Source organism: Tyto alba, unplaced genomic scaffold (genome assembly GCF_018691265.1).
Source record: "Tyto alba isolate M040663 unplaced genomic scaffold, T.alba_DEE_v4.0 Super-Scaffold_27, whole genome shotgun sequence".
NCBI classification, from domain to species: domain Eukaryota; kingdom Metazoa; phylum Chordata; class Aves; order Strigiformes; family Tytonidae; genus Tyto; species Tyto alba.
This window is the reverse complement of record NW_024881301.1, coordinates 10,009,485-10,030,169: the sequence shown is the minus strand read 5'-3', so window position 1 is coordinate 10,030,169 and position 20,685 is coordinate 10,009,485. Positions and strand designations below refer to the sequence as shown.

General features: G+C 40.0%; 1 protein-coding gene across 2 annotated transcripts in view; it reads left to right on the top strand.

The window, feature by feature from the left end:
- Nucleotides 1-20,685, top strand: part of MYOM1 (myomesin 1) — a 72,914-nt gene that overhangs the window by 38,080 nt on the left and 14,149 nt on the right. The window contains exons 17-32 of one of the 2 annotated variants that reach the window (XM_042798234.1): nt 671-688; nt 2,584-2,780; nt 3,550-3,676; nt 4,427-4,611; nt 5,645-5,759; nt 10,564-10,720; nt 11,627-11,733; nt 11,855-11,899; nt 15,557-15,693; nt 16,564-16,708; nt 17,338-17,397; nt 17,654-17,721; nt 18,297-18,410; nt 19,100-19,187; nt 19,964-20,002; nt 20,088-20,193. In XM_042798234.1, the coding sequence (XP_042654168.1) occupies nt 671-688; nt 2,584-2,780; nt 3,550-3,676; nt 4,427-4,611; nt 5,645-5,759; nt 10,564-10,720; nt 11,627-11,733; nt 11,855-11,899; nt 15,557-15,693; nt 16,564-16,708; nt 17,338-17,397; nt 17,654-17,721; nt 18,297-18,410; nt 19,100-19,187; nt 19,964-20,002; nt 20,088-20,193 (1,708 nt within the window). The remainder of the gene's footprint in view (nt 1-670; nt 689-2,583; nt 2,781-3,549; nt 3,677-4,426; nt 4,612-5,644; nt 5,760-10,563; nt 10,721-11,626; nt 11,734-11,854; nt 11,900-15,556; nt 15,694-16,563; nt 16,709-17,337; nt 17,398-17,653; nt 17,722-18,296; nt 18,411-19,099; nt 19,188-19,963; nt 20,003-20,087; nt 20,194-20,685) is intronic. The other variant, XM_032987696.2, reaches the window with a different exon arrangement.

Here is a 20,685-nt window from a genome sequence, read left to right as displayed (position 1 = left end):
CTTCATATGTATCCTGGAAAATGGAATGTCAGTCTGATTCTACAATGTGGTATTTATCACCTCTAATGCACACCATCCTACATATAGTCAGTTCCTAAGAAATTTGTTTCCACACCTAAACCTAATAATCAGTGCAATGTGTCTTTTGTACACCTTCTATAATGCTGTGTGTTCTCCCTTTGTTGAAGGATTATTTCTGTTTGCCACTGCCTGAACTAATCCATAAAGATAAATGAGGTCATCGGGGTAGAATAAACTGTATGTTTGCAACATCCTCACTCCCATTTATATCAATACTGCATACCTCACAGCCTTAGAGCAGAGAGTTGTGGCCTGGGGCAATTTTGTGAGATCATCTTGAAAGGATCAGAAATATGACTTGGAAGATCTAATACTGAAATAATTGTAGCAAATGAAAGTTACTATTATCTTTCCATATTTCTTCCGCTCTGAAAAGTAGACATTATTAAAAGAACATTATTTGTGAGCAGGTTGAGAGGTATGCTATACATTTGTGAATTCAAGCTTCACGTTTTGTGTGGAAAACCTGTGATTTGTCATACTTGGGCTGTATTGTTCCCTGTACTCACTTCTTCATTCTGTTGACTAAATGAAGAAAAAAGAATGTCATCTAATTCAAAATGTCTTTGCTGTTTTCTGGCAATTATAGGGGGAGGATTGCTTCATGGTGTGTGTCCTGAACTGAGTGGTAACGCTGGTGGACTAACAGACCGCACTACCAGCTGGGAAGGCATGCATGAGTCCTCCCAGCCTATCTTTGACACAGATGCTTTGCTAAAATGCAATGCTAAATTTAATAGAGACAGTAGCTGTGACAAACTGGGGAGTACAGGAGACAATAACATGAGACAAATGGTTAAGGACGCTGTCACATCTGCACCACAAAAAGTTGCTGCTAAGCAGGCAAGTAAGTCTCGACACTGGGATCTTTTGACACTGGAAAAAGTGACAAAGAAGAAAAATACAGGTGAGAGTTGATAAAATCAGTAGATTTCACTGCTTTGGTAAACCCACTTCAGACGGTTGTAACCTCTGCTCGTCCACGCCACAAATGAATGCGCTCTCCAGTGATGCATCTTCCATCAGACCCATTAATTACGTGCTCAGCTCTCTGTTAAGTTCATTATGCATGTAACAGTATCAGAGACCATTTTACAAACTTAGTGGCTACTGAAAGTGAAACATACAATTCTGTTTACTAATTTAACAGCTTGTTTGACTACATATTAACGTATCCAAGACACTGTATTATTTCTAAATCACTTCAGTAATTTGTTAGGAATCTTGTTACTTAGTCTCTGGGTTATGCACGTGTGAAGGAAACAAAATCTGATTATGATGGTAAGCATGAAAATCTGTCTTGTGTTAGGATATATGAAGATCCTTTGTGGATTTATGCCTAAGCCACAGCATATCCTCTGAGACACAGTGCTAATGAATGTTGTGTTTTATGTCTGACTGACAGCAATATGTAATGAGAAAAACCTATCAAGTTGAAGGCACATACACAAAATCATGTTTTATGTTGTCAACACCTAAACACCCATTGTGCCTGAGAAATGTGGGGCTTGAATTTCATTTAGCTCCTGGTACCTGGCCAGTGAACTGAATTCTTCCCCAGGCCTCTGAAGTGAGACTCAAAAGGCTTGTGCAAAGTGTTAAACAGAAAACAAAGTAGAGCCACCTGGAGCTAGCTGACAGTGATATAAAACATTAAAGACAAAAGGAAACATATATGATATAGGATTTCCATCAAAAGTAAGATTTCAGGGTCACAAGTAGGGCTCTTTACTGGTGCATGACATACTGGGTGTGGGCAAGCATTTCCACACTAGTTACAGAAAAGGTTTTATAAGAAAATGGATTGGGATGAAGTTAATGATTTCTGTATTGTTAAAAAAATTTTTTTAAAAAGGAGGATTATGCAACTTTTTAATGTCAGTTCCAGTAACAGATTCCATTTCTGGTCAGTCTACAGTGCCTATGATCATGCTTCCTTCCATTAAGGTAAGATCATGTGATGGGTGCAATGATAAAATTTGCACAGTGTATAAATTTAAAAGACAAAAAAAAAAGAACAGATAAAGTCCATTCTCCAATGGGAAGAATGTGGGCCTATTTAAAAAAAAGGAACTACAACAAATATTGTATATGTGAAAAAGGGTTTGCTTTCAGCAAAAGAGAACACATCATTGCATCTCCAATTTTTAAATTTTTCCTGTAATGTTAGTTTTAATTCCTCATTTTTCACAGTTTTAAAGTGAGTCCTGATCACTTATATCAGAGCTGCAATTGCAACACATTCTTTCACTATGTATCAGCTTGCTTCTCAAAAAACAAATGATCCTGAAAACTAATGCCTATGCAGTTTGGACTTCTTCATTTGGTTTATAGAAGCTTTTATCCTGCATTTCTTTCTCTAACTCCAGAAACTTCCCTTGACCACATATATATTGTCCCAACTAGGAAATGCAGGGTGGAAGCCACCTGAATATGGTGATTGAGTACCAGTCTGACTATTGAAATGTTACTTCCTACTTATGTGTTTTCACATTGAAACAGCTGCTCCCTCTCCACCTTATGACATCACGGTACTTGAGAGTGTTCGTGACTCGATGGTATTAGGATGGAAACAACCTAAAGCTGCTGGTGGAACTGAAATTACCGGCTACTATGTGAACTATCGTGAAGTTGTTGATGGAGTTCCTGGGAAATGGATGGAGGCCAACATTAAGGCCATTAGTGAGAGGGCATACAGGGTAAGAGGTTAACTTCTGTTATTGCTGTGGGTACAGACAATACTTCCAAAACAGATCTCAAAGACAGATTGGGATGAATTATGATTCAGTATACAGATTGCTGTTCAGAGGGTTTTATATCCACAATGATAAATTCATTTAGCTCTGTTAAACTTCTCTGCAAAATTATTTGTACACTTATCTGTTAGTCTGGCACTAACTGTCATCTGTGAATTCACTACTCTAGACATAGCCTGATTTTTTGCAGGTCAGGCCCTCGTGACAAATGGCATTCCTCCTGGGTTTAGTGGACCTACCCCAGTGCTTGCTGGTGCTGGAACCAGCTCTGTGCCAGCTGCATTTTGTGATCGGTTCTTGACCCAATTTAGAGATAGTTCTAGTTACAACCTCATTGAGCTGCTTTACAAATGAAAAGCAATGCCAGGACTGAGTTTCATCCCACTGTGAGGACAACTCTTGCCTTAAGTGAACTTGCTCTATCACAAAACAGATTAATATGATTGTTGAGCAATACCCTGCTCCCTCCCTGACCACCAAAGCATCTATCAGTAGGAAACAGGGTTTACAATTTGAGCATGCTAAGACCACTCATGTATGCTCCACCACTGATTAGAGGAAAAAACAAGATAGTTGTTGACTTATTTATGATGCCAATAATGCTTTCATCTCTTCAAGCACTTAAAAGCATCCTCATGCATTCAGTAATTGTCATTGTGACTTCTAAAGCCTTAAGCCCAAGTTAATAAGTACCATCCTATTGATTCTGCAGATTCAAAACCTGAAAGAAAACATGGTGTACCAGTTCCAGGTGGCTGCTGCTAACCTGGCTGGGGTTGGGACACCCTCCCCCCCGAGCCAGCCCTTCAAGTGTGAAGAATGGACCATTGCTGTACCTGGTAGGATCCCGAGTAGGGGGTGGAGGTTACTCACAGCCCAAGGGTGCTCTGTGACTGATTATCTAAGTTCTCAATGCCTTCAGTTTCCAGGGGAGTCAATGGGCACTGAAGTTCATACCCAGGCTTGAACCTCCATCACTCAGATTTAGTACATTCACAATGATGCATTAAACAATCCCTATTTAATCAGTAGCATTTTACAAGCAGCTTGTATTTTCTTTATCTTTCCTGCTTGGTTCCTGTACTGTGTCTGCCACTTTGCTTGCCAGTATAAATGGTAGACATAAATACCTGTCTTAAGGTACAAGGCAGAGAAAAATGAGGTCCTGTAACCCTTGTCTAAATGCATTGCTTCAAGGCCAGATCACTGGCCTTTTAGCACTCATTGAAATGGATGAAAACATCTTCCATTGACTTCAGTGGACTTTAGAGCAGTCCTTGAAGCAGCACATTAGCTTAATAATTAACCTATATTCCTGAGTTCGGAGATTATTTGTCATTTTTGTTTGTTCATGAATATTTGATCAAGATACAAATCTCAACAAATTGTATTGGTTTTGGGGCTAGTCTTTTTAATAGGCATGGGTTGTATTTATGTTTGGTCTGGATATGATAAAGAGGAGCTGCACTTGTTAGGTCAGCTCTGGGTATACAACATGGTGTCTGGTTTTGGTTTCTGAATTCTTATGCATTACCCCCTTTGGGATTTATTTTGATACCACAACTCCAACTTTTACTGTTACTTTTCAGGGCCACCCCATGATGTCACATGCACAGAAGTTAGGAAGGACTCTTTGGTTTTACTGTGGAAGGAACCAGTTTATACTGGCCGTAGTCCCATAGCTGGTTATTATGTTGATATGAAGGAAACTGAAGCAAAGGAGGAACGCTGGAGAAGTGTCAATGAGAAGCCACTTCAAAAGAAGTTCTTGAAGGTAAATAGCTTAAGATTTAAATACTGGTATAACAGTTGAGGAAGTAAGCCTTTGTTAGCATTATCCTGTGCTGATCATGGTTCCAATTAATGAAATACTTAGTAGGCTGTGCTGTGTCAAGGATATATACATGTAATGCCTCTATAGTCAGACGAGACAGCAACTCAGAAGACAATTTTGTATGATGAGCCTAAAAATAAAAGAAAGCACTGCTAAAACCAAATAGCATTCTTGTAACACAGAAGGTGTCCCTAACATTTTCTGGCTCAAAGGGCGAGGTAGGTATCATTATGCAAAAACAGATGGCACAAAACCAGATGTTGTGATAATGTGGTAAGTGATTCGTTCTAATACGAAGTACGCTCTTCTCATGTTTCACAGCAAGTTAAACCCAAGGTTTTTGCACTATTATGCTACATCATTTTGTGGAATGACTTCTAAATAAGGGATCAGCATTATCTCGGCTCTAGAAATATATCTGAAGTAGGTTTTCTATTTGTATGCTTCTCAGAATATTTGAAAGACAACTCACTTGAAATTGTGATCCTTTTATACGTGTTTTAAAGGAGTATTTGCAGGTGTTATAATGTCGATATGATTCCTTAAGTCACAACAATTAAATCTCTACAATTAACTGCCCTCCTGTTTCTAAATAGGTGTGGCTTGCACTTACTACCCTGATAATTTCATTTTTAAAAGCCAGAACTTACCTGCAGTAAAAGGCTATGATGTTTCAGAGGTCAATATTACGTGAGTTAAATACATCCTGTTCCAATAACAATGCTCCTTTTGCAAAGAAATCAATGACAATAATGGCGCTAAATGTTAGCTATGCATAGAAGGAAGGACCAAGCCATACAGGTTACTTATGTCACTCTGGAATTGTGAAAAAAAAAAAAGGAAGAAATATTTGTCAAAATAACAAGAAGCAAAACAAAAAAGAAAGGAAATCTAATTGTCAAGTATCCAGACTGATACTGCATTAAAATCTGAGTTTTGTAACACATGGTACATGTATATTTGCTTCCTTCAGATAGGTGGCCTAAAACAAGGTGTGAGCTATGTGTTTCGTGTGCGGGCAACAAACCAGGCTGGTGTTGGGAAACCATCAAATGTCACGGATCCGGTGGTAGCTGAAACACGACCAGGTTTGTTAGAAATGCTTCCTCTATTTCGTCATATTTAAACAGATTCCTGTTTGTGCGATATGTTTACATACAGGCTGCATGTGAACAGTCTGACCCCTCTCAAGTCAAACTTTTTTACTAAGCAGAAAATGAGTTGAGGGTCCTATCTTTCTTGTCTGGTATATTTTAAGGTCAGAACAGACTTTCTTACCGTAACAACAGGTTCAGGAATATAAAAATACAATAAAGTTGTAAGATTAGCATATATTTATAGATAGATGCCTAAGCAGAGGATCCGCTAAGATCAACTCAACCAAAAAATGCTACAGATGTAGATTTTGCCCTTCCTATAGTAAAACAGTTGTTTATGCTTTATCATTCTCCTTTCTTTAACTTATGTAATGTGTCTGAGGAAAGGGCAAAAGGAATTACTTTTTTCCCTTGGCCTTTAAAATAAAGGCTTTAAACACGTAATGAGGTCAGTTTGGGGACCACTTCCAGTAGGAATTCAAATGCGACTGTTTGCTGGAGTCATCCTTGAAGGCTGCTGCAGCGTGTCTCTAATGCCAGCAAGAGACATGGGAACCAGTGCAGAGACAGAATATCTGTACCTGTAACTTCAGAAAACCCCTGCATTTTATTTAGCTATACAGGTAACACAGGTGACTTTGATTGGAGTCAACACCTTTTTGTCACTACATGTCTAATAGAAAACACAAGCATGGGCTTTTGGCTTACTCATCTATAGACTTAGAAGCAGAGGATCCTATAAGCAGGAAAAACAAACTCCCAGATATTTTAACCAAATCTAGTATAAGGTTAGTATGATGTAAGAAGGTACAGGGGTACAACAGCCTGGATCCACCATACACCCTCTTTTCCTCTGACAAGTTCCCTTCCTTCACCTGCAGACTCTCATATCTGATCCCACCTAGGAATGTTTCTAAGAGAAAGAACAGGAACGAGGGCAGGCAGCGGGCAGGCAGGACAGTGAGGGGGCCTGGGGCAGCCAGGCACAGGGAGCATGAGTAGCAATCAGGCTGATAGCTGCTCCTGCCTGGAGAAATAGTCAGGGCTTATTCGGGATGGTATTGACTGTGAGGTGTTGAGTGGACATCACTGCCGATCACCAGTTCCCATTCCCAGCCCGGCTCCCTCACAAGCATTTCCCCAGGATCCTTTCCCTGTTTCTGACTCCCATGTCCATTTTTATATCTCCTATTCCTGCAGCAGCACTGGCCCAGCTCTCATAAATGACTGGTCCATATGGCCACGGCAGCAAAAATTCTAAGAAGCCTTGAGTTAGCTCTCAGTGAGTGTAAGTCAAGAAAGTCTGAAAAAGCAGGTCTGAAGTTGGAGGTGTAAAAGCAGTGGAAAACTCAGGTTGGGGAGACAGGGGCAACTGCTAGAGATACTGTGATGGGAAGAAGGGACTGGAAGGAGTAGATGGTAAGTTGAGAGGGTGTAAGATTGGGGTACGAGGACAAAAAAGGGTAAGTGTGTAAGAAGAGCTTGGGACAGGATCTTTCAAAAATACAACAGCCATAATTTCAGATCAGCTGCTGAGGCACTAGGGCTATTTCTATCACCTGCAAGTGAAGTAAGACAAAACTTAGAAACTTGTTCGTGAAAACAGCTTGTATACATCAACCACTTCTAAAGAGAAAATCAAACCAGTATAAGTACTAAACTTTCAGCTTTACTAATCCATTTTCTTTGAACGTTAATATCTATGTGTCAGACTTGATAAAATCTTCTTATGATAATAATCTTCAAGTGTACTAAATAAAGGATTGGTCATGACATTACAATTAAGAAAAAATATGAACATAAACTTTTGTGAAGATGATCATCATGGCAAAAAAAAATTTGTACAGTGTTTTCTGCGTTCACTCGAATGAGGTGCATGCCCACCTGGCAATATGAACTGGAGCAGACCATTTGGTTTACAGACCTCACTGTTAGGAAAGGAGGTACATATCAGGATCATGGCCTTTTTGAAAGCAAGGTTTGAGTTCACAGGTGTGATGTCTGAGGAATCACAGGAAAGCCAGGGTTTGGCCCAGTGAAATCGCAGGGAAGCTGAAAAATATTTACTTGTACAAATCTGGTTGACCTGTATTTTGAGCTGAGATCTACAAATATGGTATACACCAAACTAAGCTTCTTAAAAGTATTCAGAAAAGACAAAAGGCTTATTAAAAAAATCATTTCAGAAAGCAGTCTCTTGGGCAGGCTTCCACCTCTCTCGCTCAAACCACACAAATCTCAAGAGCAACCATAACATTTTTTAAAATTTACCATAAGTCTTTTCATGTTGCCCAATGAATGCTGCCTTTATTACCATCTTGAATGGAGACAAAATATTGTCAGGTCTCTCTAGACAATTCCTGCTGGAATGATGCTTTTGGCAACTGTGTAAAATTGCAAGACAACTGAGCTTTCTAATCAAAGAATGTAAGTAAATAATATCCTGAATGAAAATATTTGCTTTAATACAAATGGTACCAATTGTCTTTTTCCATAGAATGTGTAAATATAATGATGCGATACTCTGCATCTATGTTCCCATTTGAAAACCACATTTAATTTTTACTGTTATCTTCTAAAATTAAATTAAAAAACCCACCCACATAAACAAATATCAATCCAGGCTACTTTTGAGCTGTAACTTTGTCTTTAGACAAAAGCACAGTAGTGAGTGTGGATCTCACAGGAAGCAGAGGAAATCCAAGAGCAGACTGCAACTCTTCTCCATGGCTGCCCTTAGTCCTTGCGCATCTTGGTGCAAAGCAAAATTAGATTCTGATCCTTCATGAGTCACTTGAGAAGGGCTTGTACCTCAGAAATTAATGAAACCCTGTTCCATTCAACTTTTCTGATGAGCTATATTCGAAATGATGCCATTAACTCTAGTGTTTTGAAGCCGTCTACTTTAACTTCATCTTATCTCTTTCATTTCAATGTAATAAAAAGCTCAGATAAATGGAGATTTGATATGACATCTAAGTATTTTATTTCTTATGATTACTTTAAGAGAAGCTCTGGGTGCTACATTGAAACCACCAAGCTAACTAGAGGTGGGAAATTAAGACTGCTACTACTACAGCAACCTCTTTGGTTCCACTTTGTAGGATAGGTGGAGACCTCTGGTCAGTAATTTAAAAAGATTTTTTTTTACTCATGTAAATATTAGAGGTAAATGCCATCATCAGTTCTGGAAATAAAGGCTATGCATTGTTATCATAATGAGAATACTTAAATATAAAAGATTCTATCTTTCAAATGAACCTTCTGGCTGTAGTTCTTTGCACATCGCATAAACTGCTATCAAAAGACTCATGTGCTAATGATCTACAGGAAACTAAACACTAATTAAATGTCAAGTGATGAATATGCATATAATAAATTCAGTTATAAAAAATTTGCAAATATGCTGCTGCCCAGTAAAATATTTGTAGACCTTAGACTTCATTTATCATACATTGGTGCTTAACGTGCTTCATTTCTGTGAGGGCTGGTAAATAACAGTACCAAATTGGGAGTATTAGTCTCATTTTTCATTAAATGGTTATGGCAAATTATAAAGACTAAGAAACCTTCATGCACACAAATTGTCATTACAGGAGCTACTCACAGTGCTGGAAAGGAGGTGTATAGTATTAGGATGATGAAACACAGAAATCTCCTTGTATGATTGAGGCTTATTATGAATTGTGCTGAAAATAAATCATGTAATCTCAATGTCAGGAATAAGGCTATTGTCTTTAAGGTACAATACTTTGTGGAGAAAGTGTGTCATTAGCATTCTGGGCAGCCCAGAATTGTCTTAAACTAAGTAATGTAACAGGAGTGCTCTATTCAGATGCGAGATCCAGCTCAGAGCTGTTTGGAAAAGGAGGCTGGATGTTCTCCAGCACCTCTCAGTGCACATGCTCACCCTGACATTCTCAGACAAGTTGTTGAAATAAAAGTTCACGCCGCAGACGATGAGCTTGCCGAGCTGCCCAAATCCCAGACAAAATTCCCTCAGCTCCACTGGGGGTGCGAGGGGGCAAAATAGAGGTGCCTTCGGGTTTCTGATCCGGGATTCACCCCAGGGCCTTTTAAAGGACAAACTGGGTCACTTTACTCAGCTCAAGGACTGTAGGTACTGGCAAAACAGGGTGGGCTACTTAAGCAGCTAATTGCAAGCATTCACTCCCTTTGTGGGCCCAAGATAAATGCTGCAGACTGCCGCACGGCCAGATGCCAAGCACAGCAATTAAACCAGCCTCCCGGAGTGAAGCCAATGCCACTGAAAATGTGTCCCAGTTGCACAAGTGTGCACTGCTGGGGCAACCTGATGGTCTCCTCCTCTGCCTCCTGCACCTCTTCAAACACCCACCTTTGCACACAGTATTCCCGTTAGAGTTCTTATCTTATTAGGGAATAAGAAATTAATGCTGCATAATGAAAATTCTGACTACTGCTTACCATAGAAAATATTGCTATTTAATATTTCAAACATTTAGTGGATTTAGAGGCTTGCCTTTTTTTTTTTTTTTTTCTACCCTTCAGGTTTTTCCAGAGCAAATAGAATAACTCTCATGTATGCTTAGATTTGCTCAAATAAATCAGTTGATTTATGATGTCTTTAAACTGTGGATTAAAATGAGAACTGTTCTTGTGAATTGAAGACCAAGGATGTGAATGTTTGGAGCAATTTATGTGTCAACTGAGAAAACGGCAAGGATGTGCTTAATCTACCCTGTGAATGATATCTATGTAAATTTGTTTGCTGGCTTTTCTGAGAAAGTGGAATTGTTTTGTTCTGCTCTTTCAGGAACCAAGGAGGTGGTGGTTGATGTAGATGACAATGGAGTAATTTCCTTGAACTTTGAATGTGATCAGATGTCTCCAAACTCTAAGTTTGTTTGGTCCAAGAATTATGAACCAATTGAGGATGACTCTCGACTGAACATCGATACCAAAGGCGGAAAGTAAGAATCCTTGGGGTAGCAGTAGTCTCATGTTTGGGAGATCTAGACACAGAAATCCATCCATTGATGTATGACCTCAGTAAGAGTGACATCTGCCTCTGTTACTGAAAGGCTACTTCGTGAGCGTGCTGTTCTCCAGCAAGTCCATATGCAGACTATTTGGAAATGGTAGCCTTCACAGAATGAGTCAGACCTCCTGTTTAGGCAATGTAGTTATGTTTAGGCATAGGCAGAGAAAATATGTGCTCTGTCATCTTATAACTTGTCAATCAAGGCAAATTATTATTATTCTTATTGTTATTATTTTAAATGTCTAAAGCACAAAATTACCTAGCTGCTTGCAAAATGCTCTTGACATGTAACACTGTTGCAATCTTTGAGGTGCTGGAGTAAGCAGGACTCTCTTCTGACGGCATCACCATGGCCTGATTTGATAACTTCCATAATGGTCTGCAAGCCTACTCTGTTTCTTTGGGCTTTTAATGGAGAGGAAGAAATGGCAAATGCTCAAGTTCAGCCTATGTGCTCTTCTAGTTATAGGAATCATACAGAAAGAAACAGTGGCTCACCACACTCATAGTATTGTTTGTGAAAACTGAATCAGCCTGTACTTACAGTATCCTTCCACGCTCATCAAAGACATGACAGCATGTTTTTAAGCATACTTGAGCTAGGTTAAAGTAGCTATCTCCAGTGCTTTAGGCACTATCAGACAGTTGTGCCATCCCCATTTGTACAACACATGGTAGGACCTACCCTGGTTTATACTGGGCAGAGCCCCGCATTTGCCTGTGCAGTCAGAGTAAAAACTAATGCACGACTATTTTTATCTGGTGTTATAAAGGAGGGGTTTGGGTCAGACTGATCTCATCTTTTTACCAAAATGCTTTTTTTTTCTTCTTAAAGGTCAAAAGCTATGTTTAAGGATCTTGGAGAAGATGATTTGGGAGTTTACTCTTGTGTTGTTACAGACACTGATGGAGTTTCATCAAGCCACACAATTGATGAGGAAGGTAGACACAAAGTCTATTAAGCATGCCTACTTTGCTTTCACATCTTTTTTTCCCTGCTGCCGTGTTTCTCAGATCCATAAGGCATGCACACCTTATATTATTTCTCTTATGTCTTTTGCAGAAATGAAACGCCTGCTTGCTCTGAGTCATGAACGCAAATTCCCAAGTAAGTGAATCAAACATGTCTGTAGGGGAGAGTTTTGCATGCAGTGGGCTATCACAAAGCTCCTGCCACCATCAGATAGGGAAGTCACTATAGCAATTTCAAGTGAAGGTTGTTTTGAATTGAAAAATCTAAGATTCCTTTATTTCTTTTTCCTCTTTCTTTCAGTACAGTTGTATATTACTGATGGTCTTCATGATCTGTTGCAGGCTACTGGTCTAGGCATATACTAAGTCTATATAATAGTTGGAAAATGAGGATCCCACCGGCTTTGTTTCTTCTGCAGAACAGCCTTTTATACTTACTCAGCATACCTAATCTGATTTGAAAACCAGAATTTAAAAAATTCTCTAACTTTACACCAACTGGAGTTAACATAAGTTAAATCTAAGGTTAACAAAGCAGGCAACTGTAGTAAATTCAGCTGTATTGATCTATATATACAGAATTTTCCTGCTGAATTTAATTCCCTCCCTCTTTCCTGTAACACTTGACAATATGAACATCGTTCCTGCTGCTTGGGATGGTATTTTTGTCAACTCTACAGACCTCCTATACCTTTGTGATATCCTAGTAGTAGCACAACTTGGTTCTTTACATTGGAATGTAACTTGAATCATTGGGAAAAAAAACATACTGGATCGTATAATGGATCCTATTACACACAATGAGATGAAACCTAAACCTGCTCTCATCATCTCCCACTACATTCTCTTCTGTTTTGTTCCAGGCACTAAAACTCTTGCATATATTTTAACATCTTCAGCTTTGAGCATGCACTGCTGGCACCTCTGCCAGCTCAGCCCACATTGCGCCTCTCAGCCTAGTCAAAACTTGGCTCTAGAAATGGCCTGTCTCTTTGCCCACATCATCTCTCTTTCTTGTTTCCTTCTGTATCTTTCCATATCAGAGCTACCCTTCTCAAAATATTGTATCACCTTTTGACAGCTTAATGACAACCCAAGCAACCTCTTGTTTACTGCTGCTCCTCCCAGTTCTTTCTGCCTAATTATATCTTCATGCTGAAAGTCAGTCATCACAAAACCTTACTGTTGTCGCATGTCCTTACTTGCCCTGACCCTTCTAAGTATTCTTCCATGCTCTGTGTTCATAACTAATGTCATGAAATAAGCTCCTCAGGACACAGATCGTGTCTTCTTTCTTGTACTGCATTAGGTAACAGTACGCTTCTAGTTGTGCATGAGTTTCCAGGAAGCCCAGACTAAAAGGGAGATCACTGCAGAATGTATCCTTAAGGAGGAAACTGTCTTACTTGCTTTGGCAATGCTAGGCCCTGTGGACACTAAAAAAAATTCTAAATAGGAGTTGAGATTCATCTGGCTATGCCTATGGGGCTGGAAAGATAATAAAGAGCTCCTTTGGATTAACATGAAACATTAGTCATACCTCCAGATAATCTGTGTAAGGATTACCCAAATTCGTAAAAAAAAAGTTAGTTGCTAGGCATTTCTGATTCAACATGAGCTCTGGTGTGTTGCTTTCTTTGTACCTTTGAAGTGCATTTAATTGTAGCTTCTACTTAGAAACATCTGCAGCCAGTAACTCTATGGGAAAATGGGTTGCTTGAATAATGCAGCCTTACAGAGTTCAACTACATATGGGTGCAATAGTGTATCGGTGGTAGGTAAAAATAAATTGTTCCAACTCTTAAATTTAGCAAGTGCCCGAGGACTCCCTGTCAAGTGCTTGCGGTAATCTGTGGTGCTATACAAATAGGAGGTAAAACTTTGTAAGCACGATGGCTGGAAAATGCCTAAAGTCAGATGGTGCTTATGGAAATATTTTAAAATAAGATTGTTGCTCATCGAGGGCTGTAACACATATTCGGCCTGAGAGGTGAAGGGCCTTTTCCCCAAAAAGAATCTTTTTGCATCCATTCAGCTATTTACTTAACAGTTTCTGAGATACCATCCTCTCTTCCATGTTAGACCAAGATATTCATAGTTAATTACATGCAAATCAAGTAGGGGTTTAAAATTGCCACAGAGCTGACAGTGAGACAAAAGCAGCGCAGCCTGATGTCTATTCACACCCTCTCCCTCTTGCTTCCACTGGCTCCTGTAGCATTTCAGTCGCTTTGTTTTGAGAAATTATGCAAGACCTGAGATTCCTTCTGTTTCTTACAAGCAAAGGGATGCGTTGGGGGAGGAAGCTTCACACAGACCATTTGCACTGCTGGGGCACACTCCTATGGTGTCGGTCACCTTCTCTGCCCCGCTCCCTCATGGTAATGCGGTCCCTTCTGGCTTTCCTCTCTCTGGTTAAGCCTGTGCCTTTCTCATAATTCTCTTTTTTTTCCTATGACTGTTGCCTCACTTCCAAGAAGCCGTATTTTCTCCAGAGACAGGTCCTGTGCCACTCAGGCACCGAAAGCATACATGTGGGTACAGGAGGGCATAAGTGTGTCAAAGGGGTGAGTGTGGGAAGGCAAGATGCGGGGTGTCCTCACCCCCTAACTTTGCTTGGCAGTGGGGTGGCTTCAGTCGTTTAGGATGGTGCAAACAGAAAGATGAGAGAAATTAGACACTACCTCAGTCCCACTCCTCTCCTGCTGTATTTGGGCCTTTGCATATACAGAGCTAAAGAAACAACCCTGCCCTGGGATTTGTCTGGGAGAAGGTGTGTCTTTACACTATCACCAGACTATGTCATCAAGCATTTTGCAATGTGTTTGTACACTGTCCTCAGCTGTTCCATGTTACACCCTAGCAATGCAGACTTTACATTGCTGTGAAAGTGGAGGCTGGGGGAGAGTTCACATACAGCTTACGTACTCTCCAGAGTATGATTTTTGTTGGGAATCTGAGCATCCAGTAAGACAGCTAAAAATGATGGAAGCCAATAAAATGAGCAATGTGCCCTAATATCAGAGTCTAAATATTCATGTTTAATGTTGGTTATTAAGATATCTTAACAAAAAGTTAAAGTGAAAGCAAGCTGAGGACTTTTATAACAAGGTAAAATGAAAAAAAACCCCACACTAATGCTACCTACAGTATAGTACCCTTTACATGATTTTTTTTTTTCCTGCTAACACAAGGAATTGATCTATATGTGGGGGATTTTCAGTATTCATAGGTAAACAAAATGTACTGAGGAGATTGACAGTGTGTTGTGATACTTGGTGAATTCTGGAGATGGAGGTTCCACTCAGCAAAGAATCAGAGTGCTTACAGAAATCTCCCAACCTGCAGCTCAGCAGCTGGATTTCTGATCTGGCTTTGTGCTTCAGGTTTTTTTGTGTTTTTTGCTGCTGAGTCAGTTCACTGTCTTACAGTAATATTGTTAGGCAACTCATTAAACATGGGTCTGTCCCATACAGACTCATATCATGCTGCAGATACTTACAGTTTACCTTTGAAATAGCCTTATATTAGAACAGAGCATAACTCAAATCCTGAATACTTCCAGTCTGTACAGATCTAGTGATTGAAGGATCAAAAGATTAAATCTTGTCTGTCATCCTACTTATATGTGGGTAGAGAGGCATTCTGTCTATATGAAGAGCTGTCATAAGCTAGCTACCTTGAATACAGTATACAAATATGAAAGGAAGAAGTGGCTTTCTGATTATAAAAGAAAATAGTTGTTGGGGCACAGGCAAAGTATATGCTTCATTCTTTTATTTCTTCTTTGTAGCTGTCCCACTTGCCTCTGAGTTGGCAGTGGAAATTTTAGAAAAAGGAGAAGTGAGATTCTGGTTGCAAGCTGAAAAACTGTCTGGCAATGCAAAGGCCAACTTTGTATTTAATGATAAGGAGATTTTCAATGGAGAGGTAAGCCTTTTCACTGCTTACATGCATTTGCATTTTTATGAGTATCAGTGAGTATTACTGTCTCTGTCTCCAATATACTTCCAACTAGTGTTCCACACTAATGCATTTTCATGCGACATATGTCATCGAAAGAATCATTACAAAGCTTTTGCCCATAATTCTGAGCTCCAGATGAATTCTACAGAATGCAGTTTATAAAGTGGAGTTAAATGACTTCCTGACAACTTTGTGAGTACCATGTGTTTTGTTAACTAGTGAGGACCATAGGGATTCCTGCAATGAGGCAGTCCCAGGTAAGCAGCTACTGTGGTCTTCAAGGACTTGCTACAGTAGCCCAGATTCATCCTACCTCCTTCATCTATGGCCCTAGCAGACCTTTGTGCATGGTTCTCACCTCTTTTTGCTGTTCAGAGGAATTTATTACACCTAAGTAAAATTCCCAAGTGGTTATGGCTTGGGACATAACAGCAGAACTTATTACTCTCAAAGATATGGTATGGCATGCTTTTGTTGCAACACTGATATCAGGTAGAAGGCAGAGATGGAGCATTCTACACAAAACCTTTGAAAAATATAATCATCCTCCAAGGAAGTGTTATTCTGAAGAAATGCAAATCTAAGCCTTTCCAATGAAAAAGAACACAGTTCTTACCATACAACGGGCATGTGACATACTTGTATAGTATCAGTAAATAGTCTTCACCTTTAAGAGATTTCTTATTTATTTGGTTATATGTTTAGAGCTGGAGCTAGAGATAGTGGGAATCTGAATAAAGAAAACAGAATTTCAGCTAAAGATACTGTATAACATTTGACAAATATTTTCTGACTGATATCCATTAATTGTTGCTTTACTTTCCATTTGTGAAGAAATATAAAATGAAGGTGGACCAGAAGACTGGCCTTGTTGAAATGATTATGGATAAACTTGAGGACAAGGATGAAGGGACTTACACTTTCCAACTGCAGGATGGAAAAGCAACCAATCAGTCCAGCCTTGTCCTCATTGGTGATGGTAAGATAACCTACATTACGCAGTAGGCTGGAAAAATTATACTGAGGTTACTTCATTTGTCATCTTCACTTTCCACTGTTTTCAGCACCAACAGATGTTCCAGTCAGTAGTTTTTCATGTCATGGTGCTTGCCTGCCTCATCTAGGACAGGGCATGTGTATGAACTGAAATTTTTAAAGTGCTGGGAAGAAGGGACATTGTTATAGAATTGTAAAATACTGCAGTCTGTCATGGTCTGCTTTTCTATGCGTGGAATGAAAATTTCCCATGTAAAAAGCTATTCAGCTGGGAACAAGTAGCTGCACCTCTTAGAACTCAAGCAGCTTGCTGACTCTGCGGCTGCTCATTTGCCTTCCTACCGAGAGAGGAAAGTACCTGTATGATTGGGGATTACGCTTCATCAGATATGACACATTAAACTCGTGATGACTGCAAGCAGCTAGGAAAGTTGGGTTAGCCATAATCAGCTTCTGACACTTTGAAATGTTCAGTGAAAACCTGCCCCTATGGCAGGATTCTCGATGACCTCCAAGGGACAGGGTTGCACCTAACTGTTACAGTGACATTCAGTACCGTACAAATGACAAACAATGTTTAACCCTGTATTTCTTTCTGGTTTTAATTCGTAGTATTCAAGAAGCTACAGGATGAAGCAGATTTCCAGAGAAAAGAGTGGCGCAGGAAACAAGGTGATAATATGGATATTTATAAGAATCGTGTATGTATTAGTCTGTTAAGAGTTTGTTTATATTTATGTATGTTAGTTTGAAATAGATGGTTTTTGTTCTATTGTATAGTTGCTTACCTTCTGAAGGAGAAATAAGAAAAATAAACCCACATTAAAATATAACAGTATTCTTGTCAAGAAAAACACATTTGTCTTCGGTTTTGTAGCATGAATACCATTGATGTGACCTTTAAAAATATATCTGTAATTTTAAACAGGTCCTCATTTTGTGGATAAACTGGGATGGGAAGTTACTGATGACTGTAACGTGATGTTGAAATGTAAGGTAAGGGGCAAGGAAAACACTGCGTACGATGTTCAAAGTACTTTGACCTACCAATACTTAGACAGTGTAGGTGGGAAGGGACTAAAGACCTGCCCTTTGTTTTGGTACTCCCAACTGCAATAGGGCAGTGACAGAGCCTCTGAAGATTCATCATGTTGGGGCGACTGCTCATTGCACGTAACAAAATACCTTGGAGAACAGCTTGAACTTTTTTCTTCAGGTCTGCCAGCCACCCACCCAGGAAAAGGCACCTGAATAGGAATGACAGGTCTTTGTAAATCCTGGGGCTTTCTCACTTTTGGCTGGTTTATGTGTGTAACAGTCCCCCTGGGCAGGATCTACTGGTTCCCTGGGCTCCTTGAAGCTGTTGTCAGTCCTTTACACTCTCTTTTAATTCCTGCTGTTTTTCCTCTTGCATCCCTCATTTTAAAATGGAAGCCTGCAAAAACTCACTGCAATCAAGTGGCAAAGCTTGCTGTTCTTTTATGAGAGACTCGAACAGACTAACCTGTGCAACACTAAGTTCCCCTTCTCAAATGAAGAGAATAATTACGATGTGGTTTTCATCCATTTAGGTGGCTAATATTAAGAAGGAAACACACATTGTGTGGTACAAGGATGACAGGGAGATAATGGTAGATGAAGAACATGACTTTAAAGATGGTGTGTGTACTCTGCTGATATCAGAGGTGAGTGACTGTCCCTGTTAGCCCTCAGCTGAAGTTAATGTGACTAATTCAGATCAATGATACGATCTAATCTGATATTTCAGCAGAACAATCAGAAAAGGAAGTGGGTTTTAAAAATGGAAAAACTCACGAGCATCTGTGCTTTAGCTAAAGCAAATGTCTATCTATAACTGCTTGTTCAGATTTTCAGGAAATGATAACAGAAGAGATAATAAGCTTGTCACTTCCTTTGCATGTCAGCTTAACAACAGAATGAGACCACATTTACATTTCTGGTGGCACTTGGAAAGCACTTGTTGCTCAGGCTTCCAGAAGACGACCTCTCGGAGTCACCAGAGACTCTCGGAGTCTGGTCTGTACCCAGCCCTGCTGCAGATGCGGGGGGGTTGACCCGCATTCACCACTTCATCTCTTTGCTCCTGGTTCTTTGGCTGAGGACGGGAAGAAGTGTCAGGGCGCCTGGGGCCGGGGGCTCGCCCGTGGCTGCAGGCCAGGACTCCCCAGCCAAGGCCTGTCCCACCGCCCCAGCCAGGAGCAGGCAGATGGGGGGGCACTGGGACAGCCCCAGCCCCGGGCATCGGGCACCTTCCTGGGGACAGGGACCAGACATCAGCCGGGTTCAGGAGTGAAATCTAGATTTTTCTCCAGCAACTGTTCTGAAAACTGGTTTTACTGTTACAATATTGCAGTTTTCAAAGAAAGATGCTGGCACTTATGAAGTCATACTGAAGGACGACAGAGGAAAGGACTCCAGTGAGCTAAAGCTTAAGGACACAGGTCAGAGCCATTTTCTGCACGCTGTCAGCCACACCAGCCTGACTGCAAGCGGGTTCGGGGTAATACAGGCAATTGCATGTGATGCCTTCCTGTGTCTTTGTTCCTCATGTATATAGGATCAACCCATTAGAAAAAAAAATGAGAATTTTTCAGTTCAAATAATGTTTGAATACAGCTTATTGCCTCTGGATTCTGTATAATTTTGGGAGAGTATGATGACTAACGCTAAGCAAATGATAACAGATTTCCTCAGGTGGCCATCTGTAGTTGAATTCTAAAAGCATAGAAAAAAATCACATAACTAGTTACTTCTAAAAGATTTCACATTTTTATTATGTTTTGCCATTCCTTTATTTAGGGGCCTTCCCACTCATTATTATATTTTACTATATATATATTACTATATACTGATTGCTACATTTTTAAAATTTCACATACGTTTCCAAGCAAGTGGAGGAACTCCCTATACATTAGAATGTATATAGATGGGTTAGCATTCCAACCGAATAATGTAATTTAAAAATAAAAATTAAAAAAAAAAAATTTGTTCAGCTGCAGCAGTATTCATCAAGGCTGCAGTTAAATACAGTCTGGAAATCGTGGAATAACAGGCTATATTTCTGCATTACTTAGATTTCTAATATGCTTTATAAGGCAGGTACAATTTATTTTTCAAACCTACTGGGGAGAATATTTCAGAGCCAGCACTTGTCCTCTTATTGATTGTGCTTGAGCTGCAGACACAGAGTCTTAGTCTCTGGATTTTATTTCCACAGCTTTTGCAGATCTGATGAATGAAGTATGCAGAAGGATTGGTAAGCACTTAATTCTCTTTTCGAATGAATGACTCATTGTGACACTCAATGAATGTCTGGATAAAACCATGTGGTCTTCTTTCAGCTTTATCTGCAACAGACCTGAAAATCCAGAGCACAGCTGAGGGTATCAGACTGTACTCCTATGTTACTTATTACGTGGAAGATCTGAGAGTAGGCTGGCTGCACAAGTAAGTACGCAAAACTTTGCAAAAGTCGGTGCAATTTTGGTTTTATAGACTCAGGAAGAACCTGGATATATGAGAGAGATGAGGCCCAAGTTTCTTCTCATCTCTTATGAGTCCTGTCATATGAGGTAGTTTCAATGAATTACACCCAAGTGAAATCAGTACAAGAGCCAGGTGGTGGTGGTGCAGGGCCCTCCTGTCATTTCCCTCATGGGACAGACAGTCCCATACCAGCAGATGCTGCCAGGGCCATGTTGCTTCAGAGTGCTTCTCATCTCCCAGAGAGCGGCTGCATCTTTCCCTGAATCAGTTTTAAGGAATGATGCAAATATAACCTGAGAGACCGACAAGCTTTAAAAGAGGCCAGCACCATGGGTTCGGAGATACTTAGCCTGGAGGTCTGCTTGTCGAGAAGCTGCGGTTCAGTTCATGGGAAGTGGGACAAGTGGGCACATCCTCTTCACGCATGGGTTCATGTTTAGAAGGCAATGCAAG